At 39.6% G+C, this 15,218-nt stretch overlaps 1 protein-coding gene across 1 annotated transcript in view; it reads right to left on the bottom strand.

Annotated features, from left to right (window-relative positions):
* The window catches only part of LOC103506181, a 31,111-nt gene extending 18,352 nt beyond the window's left edge, over positions 1-12,759 (bottom strand). The window contains exons 1-8 of the mRNA XM_026821297.1: positions 12,549-12,759; positions 12,143-12,325; positions 11,489-11,701; positions 10,870-11,088; positions 7,997-8,249; positions 5,590-5,906; positions 4,767-4,931; positions 4,069-4,339 (exon numbers count right to left, since the gene is read on the bottom strand). Coding sequence (XP_026677098.1) covers positions 4,069-4,339; positions 4,767-4,931; positions 5,590-5,906; positions 7,997-8,249; positions 10,870-11,088; positions 11,489-11,701; positions 12,143-12,325; positions 12,549-12,728 — 1,801 coding nt within the window. The 5' untranslated portion in view covers positions 12,729-12,759. The remainder of the gene's footprint in view (positions 1-4,068; positions 4,340-4,766; positions 4,932-5,589; positions 5,907-7,996; positions 8,250-10,869; positions 11,089-11,488; positions 11,702-12,142; positions 12,326-12,548) is intronic.
* Positions 12,760-15,218: the final 2,459 nt, after the last annotated feature.

The raw sequence follows: 15,218 nt of genomic DNA on the forward strand, positions 1-15,218 counted from the left end.
CATCAACAACTACTATTCATCCATCCAAGAGATTTCTTCAAGTTCAACATGAGATCAAACCTCCGAGGACATTGACTTTCTACTGACTGTGACTACTGTACTATACCTTGCAGGATGGAGCACCAATAGATCAGTTGCGCTTACTTGGGTGATGTTTCAAAGTCATAGAGCAGGGAAAATGAGGACCAACGGAATTTTTCTTTTCTTACGACTTTTCCCGAGATAAATCGATTTAAAAAATACCGGTAACTTTGACGTCACGAGAAGGAAGAAAAATGAGGTGTGTACGTGATATGTGTGTGTGATGTATATCTGTGTGTATGTGTGAGTGCAGTGGCGAAGCACTGTAACCCACGTGTTGTCTATACTTACGTGTTAATTTCTCCACATTGACCAGGGTCGGATCTCGCAGGAACACGCTAATCATTTCATACACATCCCCACTGTCTATTCGGAACCCTGCCTCTATTTCATCGTCACTTGAAACAGGCATGGCGAACTTTAGAAGGCTTTCTCAGCGCATCGAAGTAATCTAGAACAGACTGCATTGTTCCACTGACTAATAGACCAACTTTCTAAAGGGAAAATACATAAATTTAATTAATTTTTTGCAAATTCTAAAAGCAAATACAGAAACACACACACGTGCATCCTGTGTTGATAAATAAATTTAATAAATTTGAAAAATAAAAATTTAAATGGAGCTCGCTTCTAACTAGTAAACAAGAAGCAGTGGCCAACTTCACACACATCAGATGGACGCAATGTTGCCAGAGTATTATTTAAGCTCCCATCTTACACCTCAAAAAATGTTATGGTTTTTTTAATGCTCCATAAAAAGGTATACCTACATCTTTGGGGCTCAAGCTCTTATATCAGAGAAAAAGAAAAAGGTTTGGATTTTGAATGAAATCACCTACGCGACTTGAACCCTAATCCCGGAAAAAATTCGCTTGCGATGCAATTTTCAAATAAAGTCAAAACCCAAGGTCAGAAAGAAAAAGACTGAGGATAATTATCGATTTCAACACATGCTTGGGGATATTATTGAAAAAATCGTCTGCGGCCTGCGGCGCAATATTTGTTTGCTTCCTTTTTGTTAAAACGCCGGTGTAAGTACTCCCTATCCCTTAAACCGCGCCCTCCCCCCTAGACCAGGTGCTGGCTACGCCCATGCCATGAATAGGCCACTGGTAGGTAAGTTGGAAAGGAAATTTGCTGCAGGGGCTAATGAAATTTTGTTATGCTCCCTAAAAAAATATGCTCATTTCGGTTTGACAACACTGTAGATTTCTGTGGAATCTGTGGTTTGTTACGATTCCGGTAGATAGCGCTACTGGTATGAAAATAAAATCAGAAAATCAGGAACAGCTGTTGAAAGTGGAAAAGAAAAGAAATCTTGTTTCGAAAGCTGAAAAAAAGTTCCAGATTTCAGAATCAAAATCAAATTCAAAAGTCGGAATCTCGGAATCATCCCTTTTTCGTAATTTCGTTTGCCTATCAATTGATTTTTGTCTCTTTCTGGATATTTCCAAGTTGTCCTGATGTATCACCTACCACTGTATTAAGACTATCCCCACCTGAAGTCTCTGGCCTTCATTATGAATCCGGAAAAAGGTTCGCCAACTTTATCCCAAACAGACGAGATTTGTCCATCCGAAGTTAGTACGGTAATCCGACGTTAGTACGGTCCGTACGGAGTACGGTGAAAATGGAGTACCGTCCGTACAGAGTACTTAGTACGGTAAAAATGAAAATAATAAGAGCGGCATTTAGTACGGTAAAAATGAAAATAATAAGACAGCCAGCTTCTCATTCAGTGTGAACTCTTGGCTGGGATTGAACCCACGCCCTTGTTTACCAGACGAGTGACCACTACAACACCAAAAACAAGGTACAAAAGTCTCACACTAACCTGCTGTGTGGATTCACAGTGCAAAATCAAACTGGAAAACAGCTTGAACACAGCCAGCTTCTCATTCAGTGTGAACTCTTGGCTGGGATTGAACCCACGCCCTTGTTTACCAGACGAGTGACCACTACAACACCAAAAACAAGGTACAAAAGTCTCACACTAACCTGCTGTGTGGATTCACAGTGCAAAATCAAACTGGAAAACAGCTTGAACACAGCCAATTTCTTATTCAGTGTCAACTCTCGGCTGGTCAACACGTTGTTCTCGATTTCTGACCACAGAGCCTCAACTATGCCCGGTGACTTCTTTGAGTACACGTGCAGGAGATTGTTGGCAAACCTGGCGTAGACGTTCAGATTGAGATCGTCAGTAGATCGGATATCCTGGAGGGAGACAGAGGTAGATTTATGATTTGAAGGAGAGAAAAAAAGGTACTTTACTTGTAGAAGATAAAGCAAAATTGTATCCTAATTCCTAGTCTACATAGGTTTCAGTCCACAAATGAAAGTCAATATTTGAAGAAATTTAGCTGCAAGTTCTTTAGGTTCTAATTCTTACTCTCAGTAGATCGGATATCCTGGAGGGAGACAGAGGTAGATTTATGATTTGAAGGAGAAAAAAGGTACTTTACTTGTAGAAGATAAAGCAAAATTGTATCCTAGTCTACATAGGTTTCAGTCCACAAATGAAAGTCAATATTTGAAGAAATTTAGCTGCAAGTTCTTTAGGTTCTAATTCTTACTCGTCAGTGCTTGAAATATGTAAGGTACCTATTTCCATCAGCTTGTAAGAGGAGGCTTACTTAAAAGATGATTGATTATGATTATATTTATTACTAATTGGATGAGAAGAATCTGCAACACAATTCAGAATTCATTCATCATCACAATGATAACAACAACAACAACCTATTGATTTTTTTCCCCCTCAAGTTTCAAGTAGCTCTCATAAGCAATATATTTTTGTGATCCAAATTTCAAGTGGGTACGTCCCTAATTGAAGATAAAATTCAGTGCCTTGGCCTGGTTTCAAAATGCTTTAATTCTTACTCAAATTTTTTTCTGTATTTGGTCTGTATGAGTGTTTGTTCCAAGAAAAACTCGGGAATTTTGATGAAATTTGGCAAACATGTTGAATACCTAGATGAGAATTGCTCCTTAAATTCCAGATCCCTAGGGACCTTTTTCACATTTAATTGAACCCACTATTAGGTACCTTATTCATGTTTAACTGAACCACTATTTCAAAGCTTGAGCAATGCTTGAACAAGCTCTTCACTTAAATGGTCTTGGTAGACAACTTACAATTAAAATGTTCACAAACTCTGGCAGTGTATCCAATTGATAGATGTTTGGTATACTAGTAGATATGGAGAATTTACTTTGTGACGTCAACAGAGAGGGAAGCTTAACGTTTTGCAGGGTCAACAGTAGATGAAGCATGTCGATGTTCATATGGAATTTGTTGTTCAGTACATGAGACAGGACAATCCTGACATAGCTCTTGTCAAAGTTTACCTTGAAAATCAGGGAAATACTGTAGAACAAAACAATACCAGAAGGTCTCGGGTTCGATGCCCGCTGTGGACAAAAAATTTACTTATTTTTTACAATTACATATTTTGGTAAACCCACAAAGACACGAGACCTTGTTTAGACTGCTGGGGTAAAGGGGCTTTTCAGTCTCATTCGAGCAGGATAAACAAGGTATATTCTTTTCTATTCTTTCAAAAAATTCAACGGAATACTTTTCGGCGTTCTTGTGTTAACCCAGTACCTAAATTGGGAATAATGTGTTTTTTCTTGTTCAAGTGATAAGGGACATACTACAGGATTGTCAATCCCTGTGGCCGAGTGGTTAAGAACAATGACTCTCAACCCGGAAGTGCTGGGTTCGAATCCCAGTTGAAATTCCAGCAAAACTTTCTTCTTCTGATAATAATAATAGACGCTCGAGTGGAAGGTAACCACTAGGCGAGGTTAACGCCTGAGGCGTTCTCTACCACCTAACCCTTAGAGCCCCATTGTTAGGTGGTCAAATTCTCAAATAGATGAGGATAAAATTCCATGCCTGGGCTGGGATCGAACCCACGCCCTCCTGTTTACCAGGCGAGCGTCTTGACAACTACGCCACCAAGGCAGGTTCTTACTTACCTGTCTGAGCTTTCTTCTCATCGAATCTCTCATAGCAATTGTTCAACTCATCGATAATATCGATGGAAATCGAATTGTCCAAAAACAGATATAGGCATAGCTGCAAGTACATCGTTTGGAAAGCGATCAGAATGGATTTCTTGCTTTCCATTTTCCCGGAGCTCGATTTGTTGCTTGATTTACAGGAGGCGATTTTCCGGTTCAACTTGGCGAGCATTTCCAGGGATTTGTTCCAACAGTTGGAAATTTCCGGCGTGATTTTGACGTTTTTCTGAAATGGATATAAATTAAACACGTGAGACTAGAACTGTAAAATCAAGTCCAAAGGAAGTGGTCTATTTACATCGTCAGTAGGGATGTTGTTGTTGTTGTTGTTTGCAAATGTCAGGTTATGTGACTACTAGGTCATTGCAGGTTGCAACATAACGACTTTCAAAAAATCGATACCTAAACAATAATTATATAAACATAAACTCAACATTACTACACCACAGACAGGCCCTGAAATATGTACAAATGATTTTTTCTTTTTTACTACCACAACACTCGGCTTGCACGCCGGAGGTCCCGGGTTCGATTCCCGACGGGGTCGAAGTTTTTCGGCTCTGTACTTCAAGTTCGGGGTGCAAACAGCCTCGTGAGGAAAATGCTCAAGGACACTTCCTTCCCACTGAATTAACCCCTTGAAGTATTCTTACCGTCTGGTTTTTCTCAATCAAAACATTGGCGTGCTGTACAAGTCGCTCCAGAATGTCATGATGTAGATTGTGTCCCAGCAGCGAGAACAGGGCCTTCTTGTAGGCAGTGGCCACCTCATGGTTCCACGGGTTGATTCCCAGCGCCAAGTCAAACACATATTCCACCTGTGACAAGTTAATATTGTACCACATTAATAAAATAGAATTCCTTGATTATTCTGCTCGAATGAGACTAAAAAGTCCCTATACCCTTTTTTTAAAAAAATATTTAAACAAGGTTTTTTATTTACATATGTTTAAACTATACCTACGAAATATATAAGACCTTGTTTAGACTGCGGGAGTAAAGGGACTTTTCAGTCTCATTCTGGCAGGATAAACAAGGTATATTCTATTCTATTCTATACCCCAGCAGTTTAAAATGAGAATAAAATATACCTTGTTAATCCTGCTGGGATAGGACTGAAAAGTTCCTTTCCTCCCACAGTCTAAGGTAAGGCGTCTGAGACCAAGGAGAACAGCGTAACAATAACACTGACCAACAGTTCATTTCCTCAGTCTAATTTTTTTGGGGGTTGAACCCGCAACCCAACACTTACAAGGCAGACGCGCAACTCTACAACCGGCCGTCAATCGATGTGAACTAAACCGTCCACATTGCCTCGATACTCGATAACATACATTCTCCTCGTTGTTGATTGACTATGTTTGGACTGGACACACCTTAACAAGGCTGCTCGTACATTCTAAATATCTAAATACAGATAAACTAAAAACAAAATCATCCGTTTAATTAAAAGCACAATTCACTTCATTCGCTCACCTGGGAATACTTCCACGCCTCATCCTCACTGTTGAGGGCCGGCCCTGCGGCCTCTCCGGCCGCCCTAGCCACGTTCAAAGCCGGATGAAACACCAGTTTGCCGAACAAATTGAGCACGTAGATCTTATCCTTGTTGTTATATCGGCCTTCGGCCGGGGAGTTATTGCCGGCGGGGTTCTTCTTGGATTTCTTGGGTGTGGCCGGTTGAGTGGTTTGGATCGGCGGATCATCGCTTAGGATGTCCTTGTAGAGAGAGGATAGCTTGAAGACGTAAGCCTTGTCCAGAGAGTTGATGAGCGTTTGAAGAATTTTCGTGTCTGGGAATTAAACAATAATATTAAGATTTTAAAAAAAAAGCCTAATTGAAATTGTGAACTGAAATAAAGTACCGCCTGGTAGAATTGTAAAAAAAAAATCTCTGGTGTGAACATCACACGACTTTCCTTATCCTATTGAATGATGCTTATTTGGGTGTTCTTCTACCCAACTTTTACAATATCTCTAACCGTTTAGTCAGTATAGCTGAAAACCGCCAAAAAGTGGTAAAATGCCGCCAACCGTTGCACCGATCTTAACCAAAAGTTTCGTGTCGCATCCTTGTCACATTTTACAGCTGCATACCAAATTTCAAGTCTCTAGCTCTTACCGTTCTCGAGATATTTTGTTTACAGACAGACAGACGAAACATAATCACAGTGTTTCTCATGGAAGAGGGAGAGAAGTAAGACTGACACAGCTGGTTCAAAAACTGGCCAAGTGTCAGGCCAGTGAAACATAATCACAGTGTTTCTCATGGAAGAGGGAGAGAAGTAAGACTGACACAGCTGGTTCAAAAACTGGCCAAGTGTCAGGCCAGTGAAACATAATCACAGTGTTTCTCATGGAAGAGGGAGAGAAGTAAGACTGACACAGCTGGTTCAAAAACTGGCCAAGTGTCAGGCCAGTGAAACATAATCACAGTGTTTCTCATGGAAGAGGGAGAGAAGTAAGACTGACACAGCTGGTTCAAAAACTGGCCAAGTGTCAGGCCAGTGAAACATAATCACAGTGTTTCTCATGGAAGAGGGAGAGAAGTAAGACTGACACAGCTGGTTCAAAAACTGGCCAAGTGTCAGGCCAGTGAAACATAATCACAGTGTTTCTCATGGAAGAGGGAGAGAAGTAAGACTGACACAGCTGGTTCAAAAACTGGCCAAGTGTCAGGCCAGTGAAACATAATCACAGTGTTTCTCATGGAAGAGGGAGAGAAGTAAGACTGACACAGCTGGTTCAAAAACTGGCCAAGTGTCAGGCCAGTGAAACATAATCACAGTGTTTCTCATGGAAGAGGGAGAGAAGTAAGACTGACACAGCTGGTTCAAAAACTGGCCAAGTGTCAGGCCAGTGAAACATAATCACAGTGTTTCTCATGGAAGAGGGAGAGAAGTAAGACTGACACAGCTGGTTCAAAAACTGGCCAAGTGTCAGGCCAGTGAAACATAATCACAGTGTTTCTCATGGAAGAGGGAGAGAAGTAAGACTGACACAGCTGGTTCAAAAACTGGCCAAGTGTCAGGCCAGTGAAACATAATCACAGTGTTTCTCATGGAAGAGGGAGAGAAGTAAGACTGACACAGCTGGTTCAAAAACTGGCCAAGTGTCAGGCCAGTGAAACATAATCACAGTGTTTCTCATGGAAGAGGGAGAGAAGTAAGACTGACACAGCTGGTTCAAAAACTGGCCAAGTGTCAGGCCAGTGAAACATAATCACAGTGTTTCTCATGGAAGAGGGAGAGAAGTAAGACTGACACAGCTGGTTCAAAAACTGGCCAAGTGTCAGGCCAGTGAAACATAATCACAGTGTTTCTCATGGAAGAGGGAGAGAAGTAAGACTGACACAGCTGGTTCAAAAACTGGCCAAGTGTCAGGCCAGTGAAACATAATCACAGTGTTTCTCATGGAAGAGGGAGAGAAGTAAGACTGACACAGCTGGTTCAAAAACTGGCCAAGTGTCAGGCCAGTGAAACATAATCACAGTGTTTCTCATGGAAGAGGGAGAGAAGTAAGACTGACACAGCTGGTTCAAAAACTGGCCAATTGTCAGGCCAGTGAAACATAATCACAGTGTTTCTCATGGAAGAGGGAGAGAAGTGAGGCCTGGGCCTTGGGACAACCCAGTGATCAGACTTGGCCTTAATGTATGATATCACTACATTCATGGGCTGACTTTTTGAGGAGGATGAGGTCAGGAACTTGGCCTTATTTTTACAGGGAATGTTTTTGGTGGGATATATATATATTCAGCGTAGAAAGAATAAATCGTTTTTCTTAGAAGTCAATATTGGCTTGGGAAAAACACCTCTGTATATCTGTTATTTTATTAAATAATAAAAATAAATAAATTGAACTGAATTAAATGTCTACATACCTGCAAGATTTGTTGAACAGCCTGTACATTGATGACGGGGACGAGTAGCTTGAACGCTTTGGCCACCAGGTGTCTCAGAATGTTCTACGGATTCGAACCCAAGCTTGTCCGATTTGCGTTTGAGGACGAGCCGGTTTGAGAATTTGGAGGTGAGAACAGACATGGGGGATGTGGAGGCTACCAGATCGGATGGGATGTCGGATGTGCTCTGCAGTACTGTGTGTAGGAAGTGAGGGGTCAGGAAGAGACAAACCTGAGGGAGGTAAATAATGAGCAGTTTTAATGACTAAGCTCCTAAATTAGGGAAATGTACTTATATTGTCGCCTACATTTCCCTTATTTAGAAGTGCTCTCCAAGTTTAACCTTGGAGATATGTCTGGATCATAATTGATGATTCTCATGAAAAATATAACTGTCCAAATGTATTTTTTTCGTAAAGATCGTCAAAAATAATAAATAATCCGAAAAATTATAGGGTTAGGTTAAATACAAAAAGGAGCTTATCTTTTCCACAGACATGACTTCTGCATAATTACCAAAAATTCTCATCAAGTATAGGTAATCTTTGAATAGGACAGAACGGGACAACCATGGTATTTATTTTTGATTTCATAGAGTGAACTGTAATAACAGAGGTCCTGTTGTCCAAAAATCAAAGAAGGGACAACATAGGTGAAAACCAGCCATTAGAATAGACCTCACCAGTTGATCGAGTTCACGCCGGGCAGGAATCGAACCCGCGACCCAGCGCTTACAAGGCAGAAGCTCTACCCTCCAAACTGACTAGTCTGGCGCTAGTCAAAAGAGACTGTGGTGACAGGACTTACCTTCTCACAGGTCTGTTGTGATTTCTCCAAATGCTTAATAAGTTTGAAACAGGTCATCGTCACTGATTTCACTGTCGTCACTGTCCTCTCCACCATCGCCTGTGAAGAGGAAAAATGTAAAATCCAATATTATTAATCTAAACGATAAGAATGCCCCTAGATAAATAATGCAAAAATAGATCCAAGTTTGTGATCAAGACCTAAGTTTGATGCCGGACGGTCCCACTTGTCGTTTAAAAAAAAAATATCGTGTCGTGCGTAGAAGGAACACTCATTTAAATTACATTGCCTACAGAACACTCGGAAAAAAAAAAATCGGAGGAAACTCACGACAAGTGGAACAGGCCTTAAGTTTGATGCCTTAGCTGGGACATAAACTTGCAACCTCCCTATTACCAGACGACCTCTAAACCGGGTAGTTTTTCTGGCAATTTTTTTTTTTTTTTTTCAAGAGGTTTGAGAGGTATCTTTAATTGCTAAGGTCTTATCGTCTCGAAATTGAATACAGAAGGAGGACAGGATAGGGGAAAGCCAGTCTTTCGGAGAACGAACCTTATCCGTTCAGGATAACATCCGCCCCGGGCGGGAATCAAACTCGCGACCTAGCGCTTACAAGACAGACGCGCTACCCTCCAAGCCAACTAGGCTGGCCCATTTTCTCGTGATATTCAAGTTTTTCTTAGTTGTCTAGAATTAAAGTAAATTCCTTGTCTAATGTGAAGATAAATAATAAGAATTACCAATATGATTACCAATATCGTAAATTTAACACCTATATCTACTTACTAATATCACTGTTTTCGAAGAAAGGAATTTCTGTTATTTATATTGTTTGTAACCCAACACCAGCTTTGCTGAAATCTGCCTAGCATGTAGGTATCAGTCCAGACAATAATCATTTTCCCCGTTTAGGTGCCAAGTACACTACAGACTTTTCAGTGGGTTGTTTGCAATGTTTTTTTTTTCCACTTGAATGTGTATGAATAGTCCCTTCATCCCAACTAAGTAGGCTATTATTAATATTGTGGCCAATATCTCAAACTACATTTAAAAAATTTCATAACCCAGCTGGGATTGAACTCCAAATCCTCCTGTTTACCCCATGAGTGTCTTGACCACTTGATTACCAAGGCAAGATTATACTGGAACAAAGGACTTTGCACAAGACAATGCAGCACCTTTGTCACCAAGTAATCAAAGTGATAGGTTCAAATCCTGGCCTGAGCAGAAATTTCAACCAAACTTTTTCATTAATAAAAAGATGCTCCTTAGTTTCTTACCTTCGCTGTCCGGTGAAGCTCCACCTCCATGTTCTACGGATTCGAACCCGAGCTTGTCCGATTTCCGTTTGAGGACGAGCCGGTTTGAGAATTTGGAGGTGAGAACAGACATGGGGGATGTGGAGGCTACCAGATCGGACGGGATGTCGGATGTGCTCTGCAGTACTGTGTGTAGAAAGTGAGGGGTCAGGAAGAGACGAACCTGAGGGAGGTAAATAATGAGCAGTTTTAATTACTAAGCTCCTAAATTAGGGAAATGTACCTAAGTATATTGTTGCCTACATTTCCCTCATTTAGAAGTGCTCCCCAAGTTTAACCTTGGAGATATGGCTAGATCATAATTACACAAGGAGAAATCTTGATACCTACAAAGTTTTTTAAAATTTTGAGAGGTTTAGAATTGGATTAAAAAAGACACGAAAAAACTATCCAAAAGCTGTGGAATCTTCAAGTAATTGAGATGAAGAGTAGGTAGGTTCTTTAAAATATCTGTTTAACCCATTCTCCAAGAATAGTCTAAGTGGGCTAAAGTTGGGTGGAACATAATTACCCCAACTCATCCTACATAAATTATCACAGTAAATAAGGTATCACCACTTACCTGCTGTGTGGATTCACAATGCAAAATCAAACTGGAAAACAGCTTGAACACAGCCAGCTTCTCATTCAGTGTGAACTCTTGGCTGGGATTGAACCCACGCCCTTGTTTACCAGACGAGTGACCACTACAACACCAAAAACAAGGTACAAAAGTCTCACACTAACCTGCTGTGTGGATTCACAGTGCAAAATCAAACTGGAAAACAGCTTGAACACAGCCAATTTCTTATTCAGTGTCAACTCTCGGCTGGTCAACACGTTGTTCTCGATTTCTGACCACAGAGCCTCAACTATGCCCGGTGACTTCTTTGAGTACACGTGCAGGAGATTGTTGGCAAACCTGGCGTAGACGTTCAGATTGAGATCGTCAGTAGATCGGATATCCTGGAGGGAGACAGAGGTAGATTTATGATTTGAAGGAGAGAAAAAAAGGTACTTTACTTGTAGAAGATAAAGCAAAATTGTATCCTAGTCTACATAGGTTTCAGTCCACAAATGAAAGTCAATATTTGAAGAAATTTAGCTGCAAGTTCTTTAGGTTCTAATTCTTACTCAAATTTTTTTCTGTATTTGGTCTGTATGAGTGTTTGTTCCAAGAAAAACTCGGGAATTTTGATGAAATTTGGCAAACATGTTGAATACCTAGATGAGAATTGCTCCTTAAATTCCAGATCCCTAGGGACCTTTTTCACATTTAATTGAACCCACTATTAGGTACCTTATTCATGTTTAACTGAACCACTATTTCAAAGCTTCACTTAAATGGTCTTGGTAGACAACTTACAATTAAAATGTACACAAACTCTGGCAGCGTATCCAATTGATAGATGTTTGGTATACTAGTGGATATGGAGAATTTACTTTGTGACGTCAACAGAGAGGGAAGCTTAACATTTTGCAGAGTCAACAGTAGATGAAGCATGTCAATGTTCATATGGAATTTGTTGTTCAGTACATGAGACAGGACAATCTTGACATAGCTCTTGTCAAAGTTTACCTAAAAAAAAAAAAAAAAAAAAAAAAAAAAAACAATGAAATTAAATAGATTTTAAAATACAAGCAACCATTCATTTTTTATAATCTCCATGTTAAACAGCCTTAGCTAGCTTAGAGGGTATTACATACTATTGCCTTGTAAGCAACAGGTTGTAGGTTTGATTACATACTATCTGCCTTGTAAGCAACAGGTTGTAGGTTTGATTCCCAACTGGGGCAGATTTTATCCTCAAACAAATAAGGTGTGTTCTCAGAACAGCTGGCTTTTTCCTACCCTGTCTTTTATATCTCTTTTGTTTTAGGACAATAAGACCTTAGGAGTTGCCACAACAGTACCACCTACTCCTGCTATAACATGAAAGTTTTTTTTTTAGTTCTTGACCTTAGCAGGGAATGCCCTACCATGGCCACATCTTTAAATAGAACATGACAGAAAACTTACAATTTTGAGGAAATTCTCAATGTAATAATAGACAGGAGCACTGACATAGGATCTCTTGTAGCAAAACAGAAGCAGCTGATCTAGAAGAAAAGATTTCTCTTCTTCATTGAGCTGCTGGATAATGTTGGAACGAATGATACAGCCATATACTAGAACTCGGCCAAATGTCACCATGCCTTCCTCCTGTAATTTAGAGCAATGGTAAAAACCAGGTTGTTTATTGAAGAAATAAAATTATTCTTGACCAGGTCCCAGGTCACACAGCTTTTTGATTAAGGCCGTGCAGGACTAAGGGGACCCAGGGCCCCCAGACTAAATCTTTCGTATGGGGCCTACTCCAAAAATAATTAATTATGATTAATTGAGAAAAAAAATATGCATATTTAAATTTAAATCTAATACTCACCCCTCTTAATAGACTGGACTTTAGTTCTAGCTCTGACTCAATATATTCCTGAATAGTGCTCATCTTAAATAGATCACCATGTGATTTCAAAAGTGATGCAAGGCAAGTGGAGAATCCAACGACTGTATTCTGATCAGCTGATCCCATACCTCGGATCAGTCTTTTCAATGCGTATTTCATCTCTTTGGACAGATCTTCACCCTGCAAGATATGGAGAAATATTATAACAATTCAGTTCAGTTCAGAATAGGTACACCATTTGTGTCAGAAATGATGGTGCTACATTGGATTATCAAGTAGGTAGGTAGGTAAAATTCAATCTGTAGAAAAAAATTCGGTACTTGTGCAGAAGTCATGTCCGTGGAATATTGCTACCAAAGGAACTGGCACAAACAAGCAGTGACCAGTGTTATTATAGGGTAGTAATGTGAGACTGAAAATTAAATTATGTACCTATTTATTTACCTATAATACAGAGATTGAAGAACTGAGTGAACTGATAATCAAGTATTAAATAGGTAATGTGAGACTGAAAATTAAATTACCTACAATACAGAGATTGAAAATCTGACAACCAAAAGCGTCCGGAAGAGCGTATAATCTCCATGTTAACCAGCCTTAGCTAGCTTAGAGGGTATTACATACTATTGCCTTGTAAGCAACAGGTTGTAGGTTTGATTCCCAACTGCGGCAGATTTTATCCTCAAACAAATAAGGTGTGTTCTCATAACAGCTGGCTTTTTCCTACCCTGTCTTTTTTATCTCTTTTGTTTTAGGACAATAAGACACTAGGAGTTGCCACAACAGTACCACCTACTCCTGCTATAACATGAAAGTTTTTTTTTTAGTTCTTGACCTTAGCAGGGAATGCCCTACCATGGCCACATCTTTAAATAGAACATGACAGAAAACTTACAATTTTGAGGAAATTCTCAATGTAATAATAGACAGGAGCACTGACGTAGGATCTCTTGTAGCAAAACAGAAGCAGCTGATCTAGAAGAAAAGATTTCTCTTCTTCATTGAGCTGCTGGATAATGTTGGAACGAATGATACAGCCATAAACTAGAACTCGGCCAAAGGTCACCATGCCTTCCTCCTGTAATTTAGAGCAATGGTAAAAAAAAGGCTGTTTATTGAAGAAATAAAATTATTCTTGATCAGGTCCCAGGTCACACAGCTTTTTGATTAAGGCCGTCCAGGACTAAGGGGACCCCCCAGACTAAATCTTTCCTCTGGGGCCTACTCCAAAAATAATTAATTATGATTATTAAAAGAAAAAAATGCATATTTAAATTTAAATCTATTACTCACCCCTCTTAATAGACTGGACTTTAGTTCTAGCTCTGACTCAATATATTCCTGAATAGTGCTCATCTTAAATAGATCACCATGTGCTAAAAAACCTCCCCGCTCTTCTTTCTTGGTCCCGGAACTTTCCTATAGGATAAGGAAAGTAAAAAGTACTTACCGTGTCCGTGAGGTAGGTAAATCGTGGAAATTAATCCTCAGTTATGTGTAAATTTGATTATGAACACGAGTTTAACACGAGTATTATAAGCAGGCTTAAATCAACTCGTCTCCCAGGTACCCATATGGGTTTTTCCTCACTCGGTGGTGGCATTGTATTCTGAAGATCCTAAGGTCAGTCATTCACGTGACGTGCAGCGTACAGTTGATATACTATACACGTGAAGTTGCGAACGCCTGATGAGCAGTGTAACCGCACGTGATTGACAACAGAAAACAACTGAAATGCATGTCAAAATAATTAGTTAATTAGGTATTAGTTTTCCTTACTCGGTGGTGGCATTGTATTCTGAAGATCCTAAGTTCAGTCATTCACGTGACGTGCAGCGTGCAGTTGATATACTATACACGTGAAGTTGTGAACGCCTGATGAGCAGTGTAACCGCACGTGATTGACAACAGAAAACAACTGAAATGCATGTCAAAATAATTAGTTAATTAGGTATTAAATAGGTAGGTAATGTGAGACTGAGAATTAAATTATGTACCTATTTACCTATAATACAGAGATTGAAGAACTGAGTGGACTGATAGTTAGGTATTAAATAGGTAATGTGAGACTGAAAATTAAATTACCTACAATACAGAGATTGAAAATCTGACAACCAAAAGCGTCTCTCATGTCAGTTTTTAACCGACAGTCACAAGTCATTTCAGTTTTTTAAAAAAGGATAAAAATGTGCTATGTCGAACTAATGAGTTTATTTAACTTACCCATGGACCTAACATCAGTTTTAAGGCTTTTAAAACAGATCAGTTAAAAGGTAGTCATTGACAGTCAAGTCATTTCAGTTTTAAAAAAAGAATAAAAATGTGCTATGCATGTCGAACTAATGAGTTTATTTAACTTACCCATGGACCTAACATCAGTTTTAAGGCTTTTAAAACAGATCAGTTAAAAGGTAGTCATTTCAGTTTTAAAAAGAATGAAAATGTGTCGAACTAATAGGTCCATGTAACTTACCCATGTAACATCAGTTTTTTTAACACGTTTAACTTTTAACAGATCACTTAAATCTGTCAGTTGCACAAGAATGGACAGCCTTCAGAGGGAGTACCGTTAGCTCAGTGTTTCCCAACCTTTTCTCTACGATCGCCCCCTTTCAGAATTTGTACAGATTATCGGAACTGTGATCGCCA

This window comes from Diaphorina citri, unplaced genomic scaffold (assembly GCF_000475195.1).
Source record: "Diaphorina citri unplaced genomic scaffold, Diaci psyllid genome assembly version 1.1 scaffold220, whole genome shotgun sequence".
Taxonomy (NCBI): Eukaryota; Metazoa; Arthropoda; class Insecta; order Hemiptera; family Psyllidae; genus Diaphorina; species Diaphorina citri.